The following is a 16,953-nucleotide window of genomic DNA, read 5'->3' on the forward strand; positions in this document are numbered from 1 at the left end:
ACATAACATGGAAATTGCCTTCATTACAGAGCTGATGTCACATTAATTGTGTCATAATGTGCCTACCCCAGAACACCTGCTCTAAAGCTACAACTCTGCGAGATAATTTTGCTAAATCACTGCAACAAAAAGAAAAGACACACCCTTGAGCACAAAGGGGCTTGTACCTTTAATCCCTGTAGTTATCTGGACTTGTGGACTGAGTGGGCTCCTGCCCGCCCCATTTCTTGCCGCAATCTACAAACAGAACAGACACATGAAATCAGGGAAGACAGCACAGAGGGGATAAGCACAGGAAGGTGTCAAACCATTTCTAAGTTAAGCCCCCAAAAGGTCTAAGGAAGTGGAAAACATGATTTTTGGGTTTTTGCTGCTTCATGAAAGCGTGAGTGTCCAGACCCATGACATGCACATTCACTGTCGGAAACACACCATGATCTGGAAGAAGAATGAAAGAGTTCTGCTGTGTTGAGGACAAAAAAGAAAACTTTTGATCATTGTCTCCCCGCTGTCAGATAAAAACCAACATGTCTCCACACATCAGACAACAGCACTGCGACCGATTGAACAGCTTTTAATCCCATACCCAACACAAGACACTCAGGTGGGAATTCATGAGGAAATCCAACCGCTTCTATTCATTTTTTTACTTGCCATTTGCTTTTGTTGTGGACTTGATTCATAAAGGTTATTGCACAAAATGCAATTGAGACCAGAAGTATACCCACACTGGATAAAAAAGAGACACATACACCTTTTTTTTCTCATTGTCTTAAGAAAAGTCAGAACAAACTTCTCTTGTTCTAGGTCAGTTAGAATTGACATAATAATGGCAGAGAGAATGCGTCAGAGATTTGCTTATTAATGTCTTCAAAAAATGGCTACATTAATATTTCCAAATAATGTTCTTTTGCTGGTGGACTTGTTTTATCGAGTGCACCAGTTCCTTCTGCAGCATAGCAACTCCACAGCATAATACTGCCTCAACTGTCATGGCGTTCGCAGGTCATTATGGCCAGTTCTTTTTATTTTCATCAGACAACAGGAAATATCTCTAAAAATGAAAGTCTTTGTTCCAGTATTCATTTGCCAACTACAGTCTGGCTTGTTTGTTTTGGAGTAATGGTTTCACGCGTCACACAGTGCACATTGGGGACTGAAACATCAGTCTCGTGAAAAATCACAATCAATCACACTATGAAGACATTTAAGAAAAACATGTATGAAGTCTGTTAATACAAAAGTAACAAAATTGCTCCATAAAAAAAAAAAAATCTCCTCCAGTCTCCCTGGTAAATGAGATGAGGTTTTTCCTCACCTGTATGCTGTAGGTGTGCCCTCCTTTAAGGCCTTCCACGAAAGCAAACAGCATGTTTGGTTCTCCGTGGATTTTATCGAGACTCATGTTTTTCACCAGCTGGTCCTTCTCATACACAAAGACGTAATAGGCAGTGATGTTTCCATTAGGCTCTTCGGGGGGACTGAAGCTCACCCTGACCAGGTTCACTCTTTCTGGGACAGCAGAGACTGTCACATTTTTGGGAGGATCTTTCGGCTCTGTACAAAAAAAATATATAACAATAAGGCATGATGTAAAAGCAAAGAAATAAGGTAAAAAATAATGATAAGGTTTTACTCCTGTACCTTCCTCCCGTGTCTGGAAGACAATAGGCCCGACGGCTTTCCCGTCACTGCCAGCATCCTCTACCGAACCAGTGAAGGCGGTGACAGTCACGGCGTAAAGGTTGAAAGCTGTTAAGTTTGTCACAAAGACTGTTGTCAACTCTTCTGGGAACCGAACTATTGAGATGTTCACACCAGGACCATCCACCTGAGGTAACAACAAAGTTCATGATGATTATTATAAATAAATTGTCATTCCATGCACAATGCAATAATCTGTGCTTCATTTGATGCTTTAAAACTCTGACCAAGGAAAGCCAATAGTTGTCTTTCCAAGTAAAGTAATGTATTATTAACTAGCTACATGTTTTGATTTTTACAGAGGTTATGGCTCAGGAAGGCGACCTGCACAAGATATGAAGTTGGTCCCGAGAGAACAGCCGGAACCTCCCACGAAATCCGGAGGCTGGTGGAGGTTGGGATCACTATAAGGTCACGAGGAGGAGCATCAGGATCTAAGGAGGGGAGAAAAGCAAAAATATGTGATTTTCTGAAATGCAGTGGCTCCATATAAGCCTGGAAACACATTAATCACACAGGACAAAACAAAATCAAAGAAATTGAGGTCATTTATTGGATTCCAAGTAAGCAAACTTTACGTGACTTTTTTTGCTTGCCTTAGTGCCTTTAGGGGACGTACGTTATTTAATTCTGAAAGTATATATTAGGTAGTAAAGTCATTATGGTAATACAGGCTGTGACACGGAATGTGTTTGCCAAAATAAGACAACTAAATCATGGTATAATCACTGCAAGCCTTGGAAAAGTACTGATAACTCTCTAATGTAATTACCACAAACTTCAGGGATTTTAAATGATAGACCAAAATAAAGAAGTACATAACAGTAAAGAGGATGGAAAAGAGCACATAGTTTTAGGTGTAAAGCAGCCTCCAAAGCTGTGAACGTCTGACAGAGTATTGTTCAATCCATCATTTGAAAATGAAAATAGTGAAATTGCAAATCCATCAAAACTGCTGCACTTCCAAAACTGGTAGGCCAGGTAAGGAGAGCATTAATCAGAGCTGCAGAGATCCAAATCTCAGAAGAGCAGAAAATCTATTGACAGGACAACTATTATCCAGACTCTCCTCAAATATTGCCTTTTTTTTGGAAGAGCAGCATAACGAAAGTCATTGCAAAAATAAAGCAATAAGGAAGTCCTGCTTGAATTTTCCCCCAGGCCATGAAGGGGACACAGTAAAAATGTGGAAAAAGATGCTTTGGTTAAATCAGACCAAGATGGCACTTTTTGCCTGCATGCACATTTTAAGAACAAACAAACAAACAATGCACATCTCGTTGAACAAACATTACCGATCGTGAAATATTAAAGTGGGAGTATCATATTGTGAGAATGTTTGCTTGTTTGTTTTTTCAAATAGCCTTCAAGAGCCCTTTGAGGGTTGAAAAGCAATATATAAGTCTGATGTCATTTCATTTTCTTCAGGAGAAAAAAAAAACAGTCAGACTTAAACAAAAATTGGACAGATTGAAATACTGGACAACGTGTCTTTAGATTTATGATTTATGATGTTTTTTTTTTGTTTGTTTTTTTAAAAAACCTGATGTCTAAGTATGCATTAATGATTTAGGAGTGAAAAACCTGTCATTTAGAGCTATAGGGAAATGTGCAGGGATATTTTGGTAGTTTTTACTAATTTGTGACTTCGAGTTCTTTATCCTTGTAAATATGGCAATTCTATGCAAAAAGGCATTTGACCTGGAATTAGAGACACAATGGATGTCTAAAAATTGAAACTGTTTTATCACTCCAGGTAAGGTCAGAGGGGCTACAAAGAATCTGCAGGACACTGGCTTGCAGCAAAGACCCACCTTTACGCTCTCAGTTATTGACATTTTGTGTTCCAGTGCCCTGACCTGGGTTATTTTTATTTATTTATTTTTTTTAAATGTGCATATCATTCCTGCTCATTCCTGCTCTTTCCAGTCTCCATACTTAAACCCCATTGAGAGTTTGTGGTAAGATTTCATCTAATTTGATTGAGATTAAATGCAAATGCACAAAACATGCTTCAAACTTTTATTTGTGATAAGTTCCTGCACGATTATGTTGATAAAGATCGAAGCTCAGCGGTACAATATCACTATGGAGATTTAAAATTAGATACACAGATTGATGTAATAATAGCTTTAATATTAAACCTGGTGAATGAGGGCAGCTTAAGAGCAATATGAAGATGCGCCCGTGCAGGATTATTTTTAATAACCTGTTGGAAAGCATTATGCTACACTACATTAAGACTTTCAGGTGTGACCGTATGAAGGGAGAAAATATCCTATTGATTGAATTTGATTTTCTTCACATTTTTATATAGAAAGTTGTACATTCTCTATAATCTAATTAATCTGTCTGTGTACAAATCCAAAAGGTATTAGTCAAATGTTACGTGGCGCCCTGTATAGCTACCAAGTCTAATTAGACAACACATAAAGGTCACATCAATAGTTTGTGTTCCTACTTCCAGCCAGGGTGTATGCATAAATCCACTCAGCATATTCTCCAGGTCCAGCATTGGTCACAGCAGCCACTTTGAAGCGATAGCGTCTGTATTTAGCCAGGGACTGGAGGATGACACTGGCTTCTTCAGCACCATCTGAGGCATTCACTGACACATTAAAATTGTCCTCCACGCAGTGCAAGGCCATGCTGTCCTCTGGGGTTGGCAGGACAGCAGCCTGTGTGTTTGGTTCGCAAACAGCTGAAATCAGCTGAGCCACAACATGATACTCTTTCAGCAGGCCAGGAACGGAGACCGGCGCTGCCCACCGAAGTGTCACATTGGTTGCTGTGACCTCAGAGATGGACAGGAAGCGAGGAGCGGTTGGAACTGTCAGGAGGCAAAGACGAGTTAGTTTCAAATACAAAACAAACATGGTATTTTTGTGAAGAACGAAACACTTAACGTGACTAACCCGATTCAGAAAGGGTGAATGCTGTGCAGTTCAGGCCGTCTCCTGGTCCTGCAGAGTTTACCGCAACTACAGTGAATGCGTACTCTTGGTCTGGTGACAGCCCGGTCACCTTATACTGTGGTGCGTAGGCCTGGTGGGTAAAGGCTTGCACGTCGACCTCCGCTGTGATCTCGTAAAACAGGATCTGTCCATTCGGGTTGGCTGGAACTTCCCAGGACAGTTCGACAGAATCCCAGCTCAGTCCTGAGCAGGATAAATTCCCTACAGCATCGGAGACTACAGACAGGTGCAGAAGAAAGCAAGAGGCCAAATTTAATTTCAACATATTTTATAGCTATATTTAGTTCAACCAGATTTCTGCATCGGTTAAGTTTTGAAAGAGTAATTGTCTACTGGCAGATTTTCTTTACTATTAAATAATTATTATGAACTAACCTAAACAATAATTATGTTACACATATATTTTTTTTAATTGATTGCAACTTCTTCAGTATATTTTTTTGGTTCATTTTGTTGTAGCACCAAAATGATTAGCTTTTAATATCCTTGAATATTTTCATGTAATTCTTGTTTTTGTTTTCAACAATTACACAGCAATGATGGACTCTGGGTTATGTAGCCTGGTTTTTTCAAGATTTTTTCTCATTTTTATCTCCAGCTCCACAAACATCCTTCTTTGCAGAGACTTCCTTCAAAAACTTTCAAAGGCCCAGCACATTTCCACATGTTGCCATATATATTGCAGCTAAAAACTTCAGTTTTTTTCTTTGACCAATGTCTTCCTCTCCAACAAGTAAATTTAGCTGGACCTTTACATCTTAGTAGGTTAACACCTACTGCATCCAATAATCTTTAAATTCTTAGATGTTATCTCTAAACCTGTTAAATGAAGTCTGCTGTTATCAAAGGCTGAACGGCATGAAAGCACAAAATATGCGACTCCTGATTCACTGTACAGCAAGAAACCATGTTTGCATTGTGTGTATCTACGTTTGGCCCTGTGATGGATTTGTAATCTTCCCTGGGTGATCACTGCTCACAGTGACAGCTGGGATAGGCTGTCACCATCAGCCCCCACTACCCATCAGCTCTGCATACACAAAATTAATAAATGTCACTGTGAAAAAGACTCAGGGTTTTTTTTTTTTTGCTGAGAATAATTACATTTTTATGAGAAAAAAAGTTCCACAATTGTCAAGAATGTTTTTTTTTTTTCAATCTCACATTGTCCTAAAAAACAGAAACTTGTTACTAACAACTAAACTTTTTCCAGTTACAGTGAATGCCAGGTACTTTTAGCTATTTTTGGATACCACTTTTATCTCTTCATCTGAAGAGCCAATATTACACTTTTCGACCAGACTTCTTTTACTAAAACCAATTTTCATATAGTGGAAGGTGTCAGATTACTCGCAGGTTGAAAAAGTGGAGAGGATCAGAGCGTTTCAAACAGCAGCTACTGAGAGTCCAAAGTCACAGAAGTGCAAATTTTTTGGTGGACTCAGACCTCAAATGTTTCTTTGCACTTTGAGCAAAACACTTTATCGCGTCTCTATGAGAGAAACTTTTTGAAGCATTTTCCACCTATAAGCCTTATGAGCTTCCACGGCATTGCATGCATTGTAGAGCTGACTCAGACCTTTTGAAACGATAACCGCTGGAAGTAAGTTCTTTCTTCTTCTTTGTTTTTTTTTTTTTTTTTTTTTTTTGCTGACTCTTTAGACGCATTTCTTATCAGTCACATAGACAAAATTCACATACAATACTTCACATCTATTTGAACCCACAGAAAATGTGTTTTAAAAGTTCTTATGAATACATATTTTATTGCAGTAGTTTTCTACAGCTACACCAACATTAAAGCTCTGTTTTTTTCCCTTTTTATTCTATATGTAATCTTCCTCTTTGTGCATGATCACAGAGTAAACTTTATTTCCCACAGTTACAGTTCTTTTGAACTTTGCATTTCTATTCTGATTGTAGATACAGAAAAGTTTAGGCTGGTCCTTTTCTTGTTGCCATTTTGTGACTTATGGAAATCAACGCTTATCTGCCTTAATTAAATTCCACGCTCTCTTGTCCTTTTCATTTAGAAGAGTGAGTAAGAGACACGGGCCTTTTCTCTCATAGCATATTTAAACTTAAGCGAAACATAAAGTTGTATTTAACTAATTAGAAAATCAAAGTAATGTATATCAACATCAAAAAATAAAGTTTAAACGCTTTGTCTAACCATCCGAGCAGTCACGTTTTTTGAAGGGTAGAATGTAGAAAGACAGATAAATCAAAAGCTTTGCTCTTTTTCAGCAGTTTTTTTTTTCACCTCAACAGATCACAGCTGCGCTCCCATTACTGCAGATAAGGTTCCAATCTGTCTAACCATTTCCCGCTGTACCTTAACGTCAAGGAACAAGGCAGATATTTAAACTCCTCCACTTAAAGTAGACCCTGGCCTGGAGGAAGGGCTCCACTTTCTTCTGGGGTTAAAATTAGAGAAACTGTTTGTCGTTAATTGCAGAAGCAGATTTCTACTGCAACACTTTGCAGTTCTCAAACAGTGAGCTTTGAAGATTTTTGTATTATTATTATTTATTTTGCCATCCTCTTCACTATGCATGTTGAAAAGATAAAAATAGGTTCTCACCCAGCTTTGCTTGACACTGTTCCAGTTATTTTAAGTTTTTGTAGTCACCAATTTTATATTTATGTATAGACAAGTTTAGTCAAGCTTAGTTTTTCACAGATTTATTATCAAGTTTGCCTCACTTATAAATAAGGTTTTTGGAGCTTTCCCATCTTGAAGAGGGGCCACAAGAAAACAGACATCTGTGTTTTATAGAGTAAGGAAACGGAAAGATTTTTTATTTTTTTTACAAATAACAGTTTTTTCCAACGCTTTAATCAAGATTAAAACATTAATTATAAATGCCTCAGTTGCAACCAGTTTACAAAAATTGTTACTTAGATCTTTCATGAGAAAAAAACAGTCTCTCTTAAATTTTTTTTTTCGGTTTGAGATTACCATATTGCATCTTTACTGCACAACCTGCAAATGCACTTCAAAGAAAGTGACAATAGTTAAGGATCGCCCCATTCTCCCCTTAAGGTTACAGGTAAAATAAGATGTCTTGTAAACAAACTGAAATAAAACAGTTTTTATTGCTAAAATCCTATTTGCCCCAAGATGTCTTTTTTTTTTAAAGCAAACGTGTACTAAATACCTTTCACACTAAAGGAACGTGGGTCTGTGTGACTCTCCCCAGTGTGTGTTTTACCTGACTCATTGGTTGTGAAGGTCACAGGGCTGCTGAATTGATTCCCATGGCCCACTCTGGTGTAACTGTACACACTGATCTCATAGGAGCTGTGAGGCCTGAAGCCTGACAGCTGCTCTGTGGTCGACGAACCAGAGGAATTCTGCATTTGTTCCAACACACAACCAAATAAAACACACATACAAGATTAAGATATCCAGATTCACTGATGGAGTGGATAAGATCAGTGCATCAGCATAGAAATGCACGCGTGCGTTTAAGGATAATATTACCGCAAAGCAATACGTGGAGTGTGAAATTACCCCACGTACGTGCGCATTCTTCCTGAGTGGTTCTGTGGAGTGTGCGTATGTGCCTGCGTGTGTGTGTGTGTTGGGTTGTGTGTGTTCTGTTGTTATTGTGAAGGAGCTTTCAGTGTGTGAAATTAACAGTACCCGATGTGTGACGGTTTGTGTGATGAAGTCTCGGATCCGGAATCCGTACTTTATCACCACTCCATTAGGCTCCAGAGGAGGCTCCCAGGTCAACCACACGGAAACGGCTGTGTGGTTGTATATAGTCAAGTTACGGGGAGGGGAGGAAGGACCTGGAGGGAAAAGACAGCACAGAAAAAACAAAAAACAAAATAGAAAATTATTACCTTGACTTCACGCTTATAGAAATCTTTGGGATCTGGTTTCTAACTGACCGGCTTCATCAGTGTGAAGCTGCACAAGCAGGCTGGGCCCTGCGCCTTTACGCGTTGAAGCTATGATGGTGAGGTTGTAAGCCGTAAACGACGCTAGGTTAGTGAGGATGACAGATGTGTCGGGGACTTGCGTTGTGTTTGTGCCCCCAGGTCCAGACAAAGTGAGGGTGTACTCTGTTATTTCTCCATTAGCCTCCAGAGGGCGTTGCCACACCACAGCGATGGAGGAGGAAGAAAGGTTTCTAGTTGACAACAGCAACGGAGGAGAACTGGGAACTAAAGAGAGAAACATACAATCATCAGTGCTGCTGTCTGTGTGTCTGTGTATATACAGCCATGATGTTGCTTATGTGATGTTTTGTTATTAAAACCACAAATTTTATTGTATTTTATTTGAATGCCATGTGACCAACCAGCACAAAGTAGTGCAGAAATGTAAATGATTAAAATCGCGACAACTGTAGTCAACTGTGTGAAGTTCTGGTTTCCGCTATACCAGCTTGACAGACCATAATGAGTTCCACGAATGAGAATGCAGTATAGTAAATTTGGATGTTGAAATCATAAAAATAAATACACTCACTGTCATCATCTGTTCTCAGGTACATGGTGCTGGTTTGATTGTAGGCAGGACCAGCTCCCGTTGCTGGAGTAACAGTCAGTACATATGGAAAATACTTCCTCAGTCTGGTAAACAGGAAAACATTCTCGGTGGTGTTTTGCTTGATGGTCTTGTTCACAGCCATGGTCCCTGTGCTGCTCATGTTCGGGAATATGCCAGCCTCCTGCAAGGTGAGGATGTAGTAGGGACGGCCGTTTGGCTCGGAGGGAGGATCCCAGCTCACAATGATGATCGTGGAGCTGAAGATCTGAGCTGTCAGGTTTGAGACCGGGTCACTCGGCACTGCAAAAGGAAACAGGTAAGACGGTGTTACCTTTACTGAACGTTGCTTAAAACACCAAACACAATTAAGGAGAATTTATTATCACGAAGGTGTCCATCATTAAAACACAGTACAACAGGAAATAAACAGCAAAACAGTTAGGGCGTCATGTAAAGTATTCTTTCAAGTTAGTGGTCATAATTTCATTTACATTTATCAGAACAATTGAAATTTGCATTAACATTACAGAAATACAGCAGAGTTGAACAGAAAACAGCTACTGCATAATATCAACAGCGCAATGTGAAATGCACACGGGGGACTTTGAAGTAAAAGTTGCACACTGAAAATTTAGAGAAGTAAGAACGAAAGATAAAAAGAAATACTCATCCTGTTCTTCTCAGCTCCTTTAGAAACACTTTATCATACACAGAGTAGAAAAGAGTTAAACAAAAGGGAAATCAAGCGGATGTCAAAGATCTAGATAATCATAAAAAAAATAATGGTTATAAGGAGTCTATGACCCGGTGAGTCAGCCCCTGCTGGGCTTGGCTGTGCAGGAGGGACAAGTTGCCCGGGAGGTCCGATCTTTGGCTGATAGTGGAGCAACTGGAGCACAGGCAGAGATACAGGGTCAGTATGAACATACGGAGACAGCGAATACTTCAAAAACAAAATGTCAACATTACAAAATGGCAGCAAAATCTGTTTTCTACAAAGTCTGGCGGAAGTCTGCACCATTTTTCCCAAAATCACATAAAAACCTAGAGAATAATTTTAGGTACAAAAAACGAAATTAAATGTTGAATATAAATATAGCCAATTTCATTCACCTTGGAAACACTACTTTGGCACCACAAAACCAAATAAACGTTCAAAAAGCTAGTCAGTTCTCTGTTTCTTCCAAAGTTACTCCTTATTTTTAGTTTTTTAATCCCTCACTTCTTTTTTATTTGTCATGCATAAAATGCCATTCTGTCACAGCCAAACAGTCCAACATACTGACAGTTATCTCCAGCCACTGCCTGCCTGGAAGTCTCTTTATTGCAGAGTTTTTATGTAATTTTATTTCAAGGTAAGAGAAGATGTGGAAAAAAAAGAGTGCAGACTTGCCCTCAAGAAGTGCTGTGAATTATTACTCATATTTTCTAGCCTTAAATGGAATATAAAATAGGTATTTTGATATATTTTTTTTATAATTCTATGGAGATATATGCAGACTGCGGTTTGTTTGTGTTTCTGACTGACCGTCTTCTGGTAAGAGCAGGTTTATAGGTTCTGACTGGACCCCTCCGTCACCCTGTACGGTGCTCGACGTCATCCATAGGGTGTAGTTGCTGCCTCCTATCAGTCGAGTCAGGGTGTAGATGAAGGGCGAGTCAGGGAGGTAACGGGGTGGTAAGTCTGGCACTCGAACTCTCTGTGGGGAAAAAAATAGTTATTTCCACAAACTGAGTCAGGCTTTTCCGCATTTGCACAAAGTAGTCTGTGTACAGAGACGTGTGAGAAATAAACAAGAAAGGTATTGATCGACACAAGACGCAGCTGAATTTGTCATCCCTCCTAAAATGAGATGGATTTCTTTCTGGAGTCATGGATCAAAAGCTGAAAAGAAGAAATCAGAGCAGTGTTTTGGTATAAAATGCATACAGTGAAGGTAATGACAAATATCCATCACTGCTACTGTAAATAAGAGTCAACATGTGTCATTTAAACCCAGTATAAGTTTATGAAAGCCTCAGAGATCCGTTCAAGATCAGTGAGGAGCATCCTAAACTCTGAAGAGCACATCAGACAGATCAGGGAAAATGTTGTTCTATCTCTTCTTTAAAAGTAGAAATCATATGGTACAACTGTATATCTAATAAAGAAATGGCTGTCCAGAAAAACTAACAGACTTAAAATAAATGTTAGAATTTCTTCTGGAGGGACAGGTAAGAGGATTAAACTTATCTGAGGAGCTAAAACAGGGCAAAGTATTTTATAGATTGCAAAAAACTTGAAATTAGGCAGAAGGTTCATCCACCAGCAGGAGAACGAAGCTAAACGTGCTGCGAGTGTTACAGTACGAGGATTCAGACCAATACATATCTGTGTGTTATGATGGCTTGCAGATGTAGTAGCACTAAAATGTAGTTCTACAAAGTACTGAACCAGGAAGGCTGAAGACAAATTCAGCATTATACTTGAAAATTAAATATCACCGTTCTTTTACTTCCACAGTTGTGGACTTCTTTGTGTGGGTCTATTAGAGAACACGTGTAAAACTACTTAATGCAAGGCAGGTATTTCTATGACCTCTCGCAGCTTTTCCTACAAAGTCAAAATGCTGAAAAAAGAAAAAGAAGATATTTGGGAAAACATAAGAAAAGCAATTCATCACAACCGTACAGCAGCCAAGTGCTGAGCAGGGAGAACTGTAAATTTAAGCTACCCTACCCAAAGCCTTAAAACTTGTGATTTACCTTTTCTATCACAGTCCTGTTATTGGTGTAGTAAATAGTGTAGTGCACAATGATTCCATTTGGTTCAGTCGGTGGTTGCCACATCAAGGTGACAGAGGAAGCGGTCACATTTACAACCGTCACATTCTGTGGCGGGTCAAATGGCTCTGAAAGACGAGACAGGAGACTGACACAACATCATGTAGAAAATGCACAAAGAAAAGTTCATTTTGTATGCGAGGCAGCGAATAAAGCCAGCTGTCACAGTGTGCGGTACCTGCTTCTGTGGTGGTGAAGCTGATATAGATCAGCACTCCTCCGTCTCCCAGTCTGGTCCAGCTGGAGACAGAGGCGTTGTAGCGACTCTCTGAGTCCACATTAATAACCACAGACGTCTCTGTCACATTCTGCCACGTCTCAGCAGTTTCATTCCTAACAAAGGAAAAAGAAAAAAAAAAACAACTCATGCCACACAGTCATGTTCTTTCTTACCAATTTCTTACTTTTAAATAAAATGAGTAATTATGTTTTCTAGACTCACCAAACTCTGACTATGTAGTAGAGTATTTCTGAGTTGGCATTAAGTGGTGGCTCCCATGACAGCTCTACCTCATAGTCAGACAACTTCCTGGCTTGGAGGAACTGAGGGGGGGTGTCTGGAGCTGAGATGCAGGAGAAAAACTTTCCAGTGATGCACAACAAACAACTGAAAAGTTGGGTGGATCAACTTCTCAAAGATTTGGCAAGGGTGCAAGGAAGAAAGCTGTGACTGCTCCAAGAAAAATGCCAAGAGAGGAATGGAATAGTCTCCTGAAATGCAAAAACTATTAGTTTAGTTTTTTCCTCTTATTGTAACAATGAGTCTGGATAAGACATACGGGGATCTTGTAGGCTGAGAAACCTGCGATGTAACATCATTAGCGTTAGCTGAAGCACAGAGACGCACCCTTGCAAGAAGGTCTGATTTGATCAGAGAAGACGTCATCTCACAAGGACCTGAAAGTGAACCCAAGCCCTGCCCTTTTCTCAATGCCAGCCCCCTTGCCCATCCCTCTCACCATCCTCGAGTGTGGTGATGTTGAGTGGCTCGCTGCTGTAGTTTCCTGGCCCTGCTCGAGTGTGTGCTTGAACCACGATGCGGTACTGAGCGTACTTCCCCAGGTGGGTGATGTGGAGGGAGTTGGTCGGTGAGGTGAGGTTCAGGTGATGGGAGGCGTTCCAGAGCTCCAGGTTGTAGTGAGTAACAATGCCGTTTGGCTGCAGAGGAGCGTACCACGACACATTCACCTCACTGGGGCTGATTGACTCGTAGGAAAGTCCATATGGAGGACTGCCTGGAACTGCAGAGGGGATACAAACAGGGTCTGGTATAGTTTCTAGTTGTTCTTCCATGTGTGTATTTGTGAAAACTGCCTTGCAGGGATTGTATATTTTAAACCTTTCCACATTTTGTCATGTTACAACCACAAATCTCAAAGTCATTTATTGGGATTGCATGTGACAGTAGAAAGCATAGTTTATGTTTCCTTTTTCTTGGAACAGTGGAAAAGAAAAGGCAAAGACACAGAAACATTTTTTTATTTTTTGCCACATGGATCAAAGTCATTGAGCTGAAAGTAATGATGATGACAGAAGAATTTGATTTCCAGATATAACGTATTATTAAGGTACTAGGGAATTAAAATGACAACAAAAACGGGTTTAAAGAAAGACAAACATTTTCCATTCTAAGCTGTATTTATCAGTGAAACTCTTGCCCTGACAGGTGTCCATCAGCTTTAACTGCCTGTGATGCCAGTTTAGACTCGTACCATTTTAAAGTTGCAATTATGGGCCACACAAAAACTCTCCCTTGGGCTGCAAATGGCCCACAGGCCAGACTTTGAGCACCCACGTGCACCCATTAGAGTGGCCCAGTCAAAGTCAAGATTTCAAATCTAGTGCAAGACATAACATAGATTTGCATAGATGTTTATCCAATCGGACTGAGCCCGAGGAACTTTGCAAAGAAGAATCGACATACGTACATTTTCTGCTTTTTCTATTTTGTTTTTTTGTTTTCTGTCAAATCATATCCAAATAATACACATTTGAGTTGGAAGTTATAACATGACAAATCATGGCCAGGGTCAAGAGGCTTAAAAGCTATTGTACATCCTTCAACACACCATCTTCTCCAGAGAGCAGGTTCAACGTTTCGGACGTTTGGTTGCCGTTGCCGTAGCGAGTGTATGCCCTCACAGACACGTTGTAAAACGAGAACGGCTTTAAACTGGTCAGAGTGACTCTGTTTGAAGTGGTGTTCATCACTGCAAAGTAGGAGTCGTTTTCATAGAAGACCTCATAGTACTGGATCACTCCATTAGCTTTCTCTGGAGCCGACCAGGTCAGAGAGGCTGTAGAGGGGCTCGTTTCAACCACTGAGAGATTTTCAGGAGGGGAGTCGGGCTCTGAGAAAAACATGGGCAGCATATTACCCAGAGAGGATTTAAAGATTTTTTTAAGATAAAATGACAAACACAGAATCCAGGCACTTAATATCCTTGACATTTTGAGAAGGAAAATCTTTCTTTTTTTTTTACTGCAATAGCTTAATAATCTTTTCAACTGTGAAAATTAAATAGAAATTGTGTATGTCTGATTATTTCATACCATCCTCTAAAGTAAAAACAAAAACATCATCCTCCTCTGACAGAGTGCTCTCTCCCACAGCTGTAGATGCAGCTATGCGTAGCTTGTAGCCCGTGTGCTTGTCCAGATCTACACATCAAACCAGACAAAAAAAAAGAAAAAAAAACATGCATCAACATGTATTCTCTAGACTCCAAAGTACATAGTCTTGAAAAGAGAAATCAGCACAATATATTGATATTTTCTCATGGAATGAACTCTGAATGAACTCTGTACCTGATATTAATATGCTGGTGGTGTTAGCAACCCACTTCATGGTTTGATTGCTACGCAGATTGAGGCCATATACGCTGTAATGTGTGATCCGCCCATTGGGATTGAGTGGTGGGACCCAATTCACAAGAATTGATGTGGAGCTCATATTTTGATAGGACACTTCAAGCACTGAGCTGGGAACTAGAAGGAAAATGCAAGAAGTTACTGCAGGGAAAGAAACTCTTGCTTTAGGCCGTGCTCCCAAAAGGGTTCCCTCCTGTTTTCATACCCTGCTCACTGGTCTTCTCAGTGGTATCTGCAGCAGGTCCCTCCCCAGCAGTGGTGGAGGCAGTGACTCTGAACACATATTCAGTAAAAGGATTCAGATCTGACACCAAGTACGAAAGCTCCTTGGACAAAACGTCCACCACTTCTTGTCTTACGGTAACACCTGGGTCAGGGATTAAGAGCACACGTTGTTCATGAGGGTACATACAAAGTAAAGTGAAACATGTAGTATATGGAGCAGTTGGTGCACCTGGAGTTCCTGTTACTGCTCCACTGCGTGTCAAAACGTTCCCAGTAAATGAAACATCACGTGTGGACAGGCGCAGCTGACCTGGAGTAAGACCCAAGGCGGACGTTGCCGAGGTCACCGCGTCTGTGCGTGACTGCTCCGTGAGCCAGGGCGGATGGGTATTACGTGGCACAGACGTCACGGGCAGAGCGGATGTCCTAGAGCTGACATTGTCAAAAGACTGAGTAATGCTTTCTGAATCATAACCTGGGCTGGACTCATCTGCGATTGCAAGGTGGAGGGTATGCTGAAAATCAGTGTTGGCAGTGTGATCAGTGCTTCTGCTTTCTGAGCGAGCAAAGCTGGAGGCAGTCATTCCAGTGGGCAGAGTGCGGGCTGAAACTGTAGCCGTAAAAGTCGGCGGCGACGTGACCGAACTGAGCTCATCAGATCTCTTTCTCCGCCTCAGAGTGTTGTCGCCATTTGGAGGAAGTGTTTCATTTTCGTGTGAATCGGTTATATTCTGAGGGGAAGAAAGAAAAGCAAGATAGAAAAGTTTAATTTTACTTAGGAATCAATTGATGAGTGCAGTAAAATGTATTCAAGGTTTTGGAATAACAGCTCCGATTTACTACTTTTGATTAGCATATTTACACGTAATGGAAGTTCAATACCAGCAGTAAAGCTGAATGTATAGGTAGGCTTGCAAGAAATACCTGTTAGAATTCAGAATGTCAGAATAAAACACATTTAAAGAAAATAAAGTAATTGTAATTCTTCTGCAAACGTACATTATTTTAACATTTGTGGCAATGAAAATATTTAACTTGTCATGTTTACAGAGTCTCTTCTCGGGCTGCCACCTTATCGGGGTGGAGGGGTTTGAGTGTTGCGATGATCCTAGGAGCTTTGCTGTCTGGGGCTTTATGCCCCTGGTAGGGTCACCCAAGGCAGACAGGTCCTAGGTGAGGAACCAGACAAAGTGCAGCCCAAAGACCCCTTATGATGCACAACAACCTTGGATCTAGCGTTCCCTCGCCCGGACGGGGGTCACTGGGGCCCCACTTTGGAGCCAGGCCTGGAGGTGGGGCACGATGGCGAGCGCCTGGTGGCCGGGCTTTTACCCATGGAGCCTGGCCGGGCTCAGCCCGAAGAGGAGACGTGGGTCCCCCTTCCAATGGGCTCACCACCCGTTGAAGGGGCCAAAGGGGTCAGGTGCAGTGTTTAACAGGCGGCAGCTGAGGGAGGGGACACTGGCGGTCTGATCCTCCGCTGCAGAAGCTGGCTCTTGGGACGTGGAATGTCACCTCTCTGGTGGGGAAGGAACCAGAGCTAGTGTGCGAGGCTGAGAGGTTCCGGCTAGAAATAGTTGGCCTCACCTTGACGCATGGCTCTGGTTCTGGAACCAGTCTCCTTGAGAGGGGCTGGACGTACTTCCACTCTGGAGTTGGCCACGGAGAGAGGCGCCGGGCAGGAGTGGGCATACTTGTTGCCCCCCATCTCGGCGCCTGTACGTTGGGATTTACCCTGGTGAACGAGAGGGTAGCCTCCCTCCGCCTACGGGTGGGTGGACGGGTTCTGACTGTTGTCTGTGCTTACGGGCCGAACAACAGTTAAGATTACCCACCCTTTTTGGAGTC

The 16,953-nt window shown here is 41.2% G+C and overlaps 1 protein-coding gene across 3 annotated transcripts in view; it reads right to left on the bottom strand.

Annotated features, from left to right (window-relative positions):
• Nucleotides 1-16,953, bottom strand: part of ptprq (protein tyrosine phosphatase receptor type Q) — a 64,912-nt gene that overhangs the window by 10,271 nt on the left and 37,688 nt on the right. For all 3 annotated transcript variants that reach the window (XM_081608182.1, XM_081608181.1, XM_008412413.3), the window contains 20 exons: nucleotides 15,335-15,836; nucleotides 15,086-15,247; nucleotides 14,818-14,997; nucleotides 14,563-14,670; nucleotides 14,079-14,360; nucleotides 12,969-13,250; nucleotides 12,452-12,572; nucleotides 12,188-12,342; nucleotides 11,932-12,077; nucleotides 10,715-10,886; nucleotides 9,166-9,486; nucleotides 8,583-8,858; nucleotides 8,329-8,480; nucleotides 7,895-8,036; nucleotides 4,620-4,895; nucleotides 4,166-4,534; nucleotides 2,029-2,138; nucleotides 1,645-1,831; nucleotides 1,319-1,557; nucleotides 168-237 (listed from right to left, as the gene is read on the bottom strand). In XM_081608182.1, the coding sequence (XP_081464308.1) occupies nucleotides 168-237; nucleotides 1,319-1,557; nucleotides 1,645-1,831; nucleotides 2,029-2,138; nucleotides 4,166-4,534; nucleotides 4,620-4,895; nucleotides 7,895-8,036; nucleotides 8,329-8,480; nucleotides 8,583-8,858; nucleotides 9,166-9,486; nucleotides 10,715-10,886; nucleotides 11,932-12,077; nucleotides 12,188-12,342; nucleotides 12,452-12,572; nucleotides 12,969-13,250; nucleotides 14,079-14,360; nucleotides 14,563-14,670; nucleotides 14,818-14,997; nucleotides 15,086-15,247; nucleotides 15,335-15,836 (4,252 nt within the window). The remainder of the gene's footprint in view (nucleotides 1-167; nucleotides 238-1,318; nucleotides 1,558-1,644; nucleotides 1,832-2,028; nucleotides 2,139-4,165; nucleotides 4,535-4,619; nucleotides 4,896-7,894; nucleotides 8,037-8,328; nucleotides 8,481-8,582; nucleotides 8,859-9,165; nucleotides 9,487-10,714; nucleotides 10,887-11,931; nucleotides 12,078-12,187; nucleotides 12,343-12,451; nucleotides 12,573-12,968; nucleotides 13,251-14,078; nucleotides 14,361-14,562; nucleotides 14,671-14,817; nucleotides 14,998-15,085; nucleotides 15,248-15,334; nucleotides 15,837-16,953) is intronic.

The sequence above is a fragment of the Poecilia reticulata genome, chromosome 6 (assembly GCF_904066995.2).
Source record: "Poecilia reticulata chromosome 6, P_reticulata-male-v2, whole genome shotgun sequence".
NCBI lineage: Eukaryota > Metazoa > Chordata > Actinopteri > Cyprinodontiformes > Poeciliidae > Poecilia > Poecilia reticulata.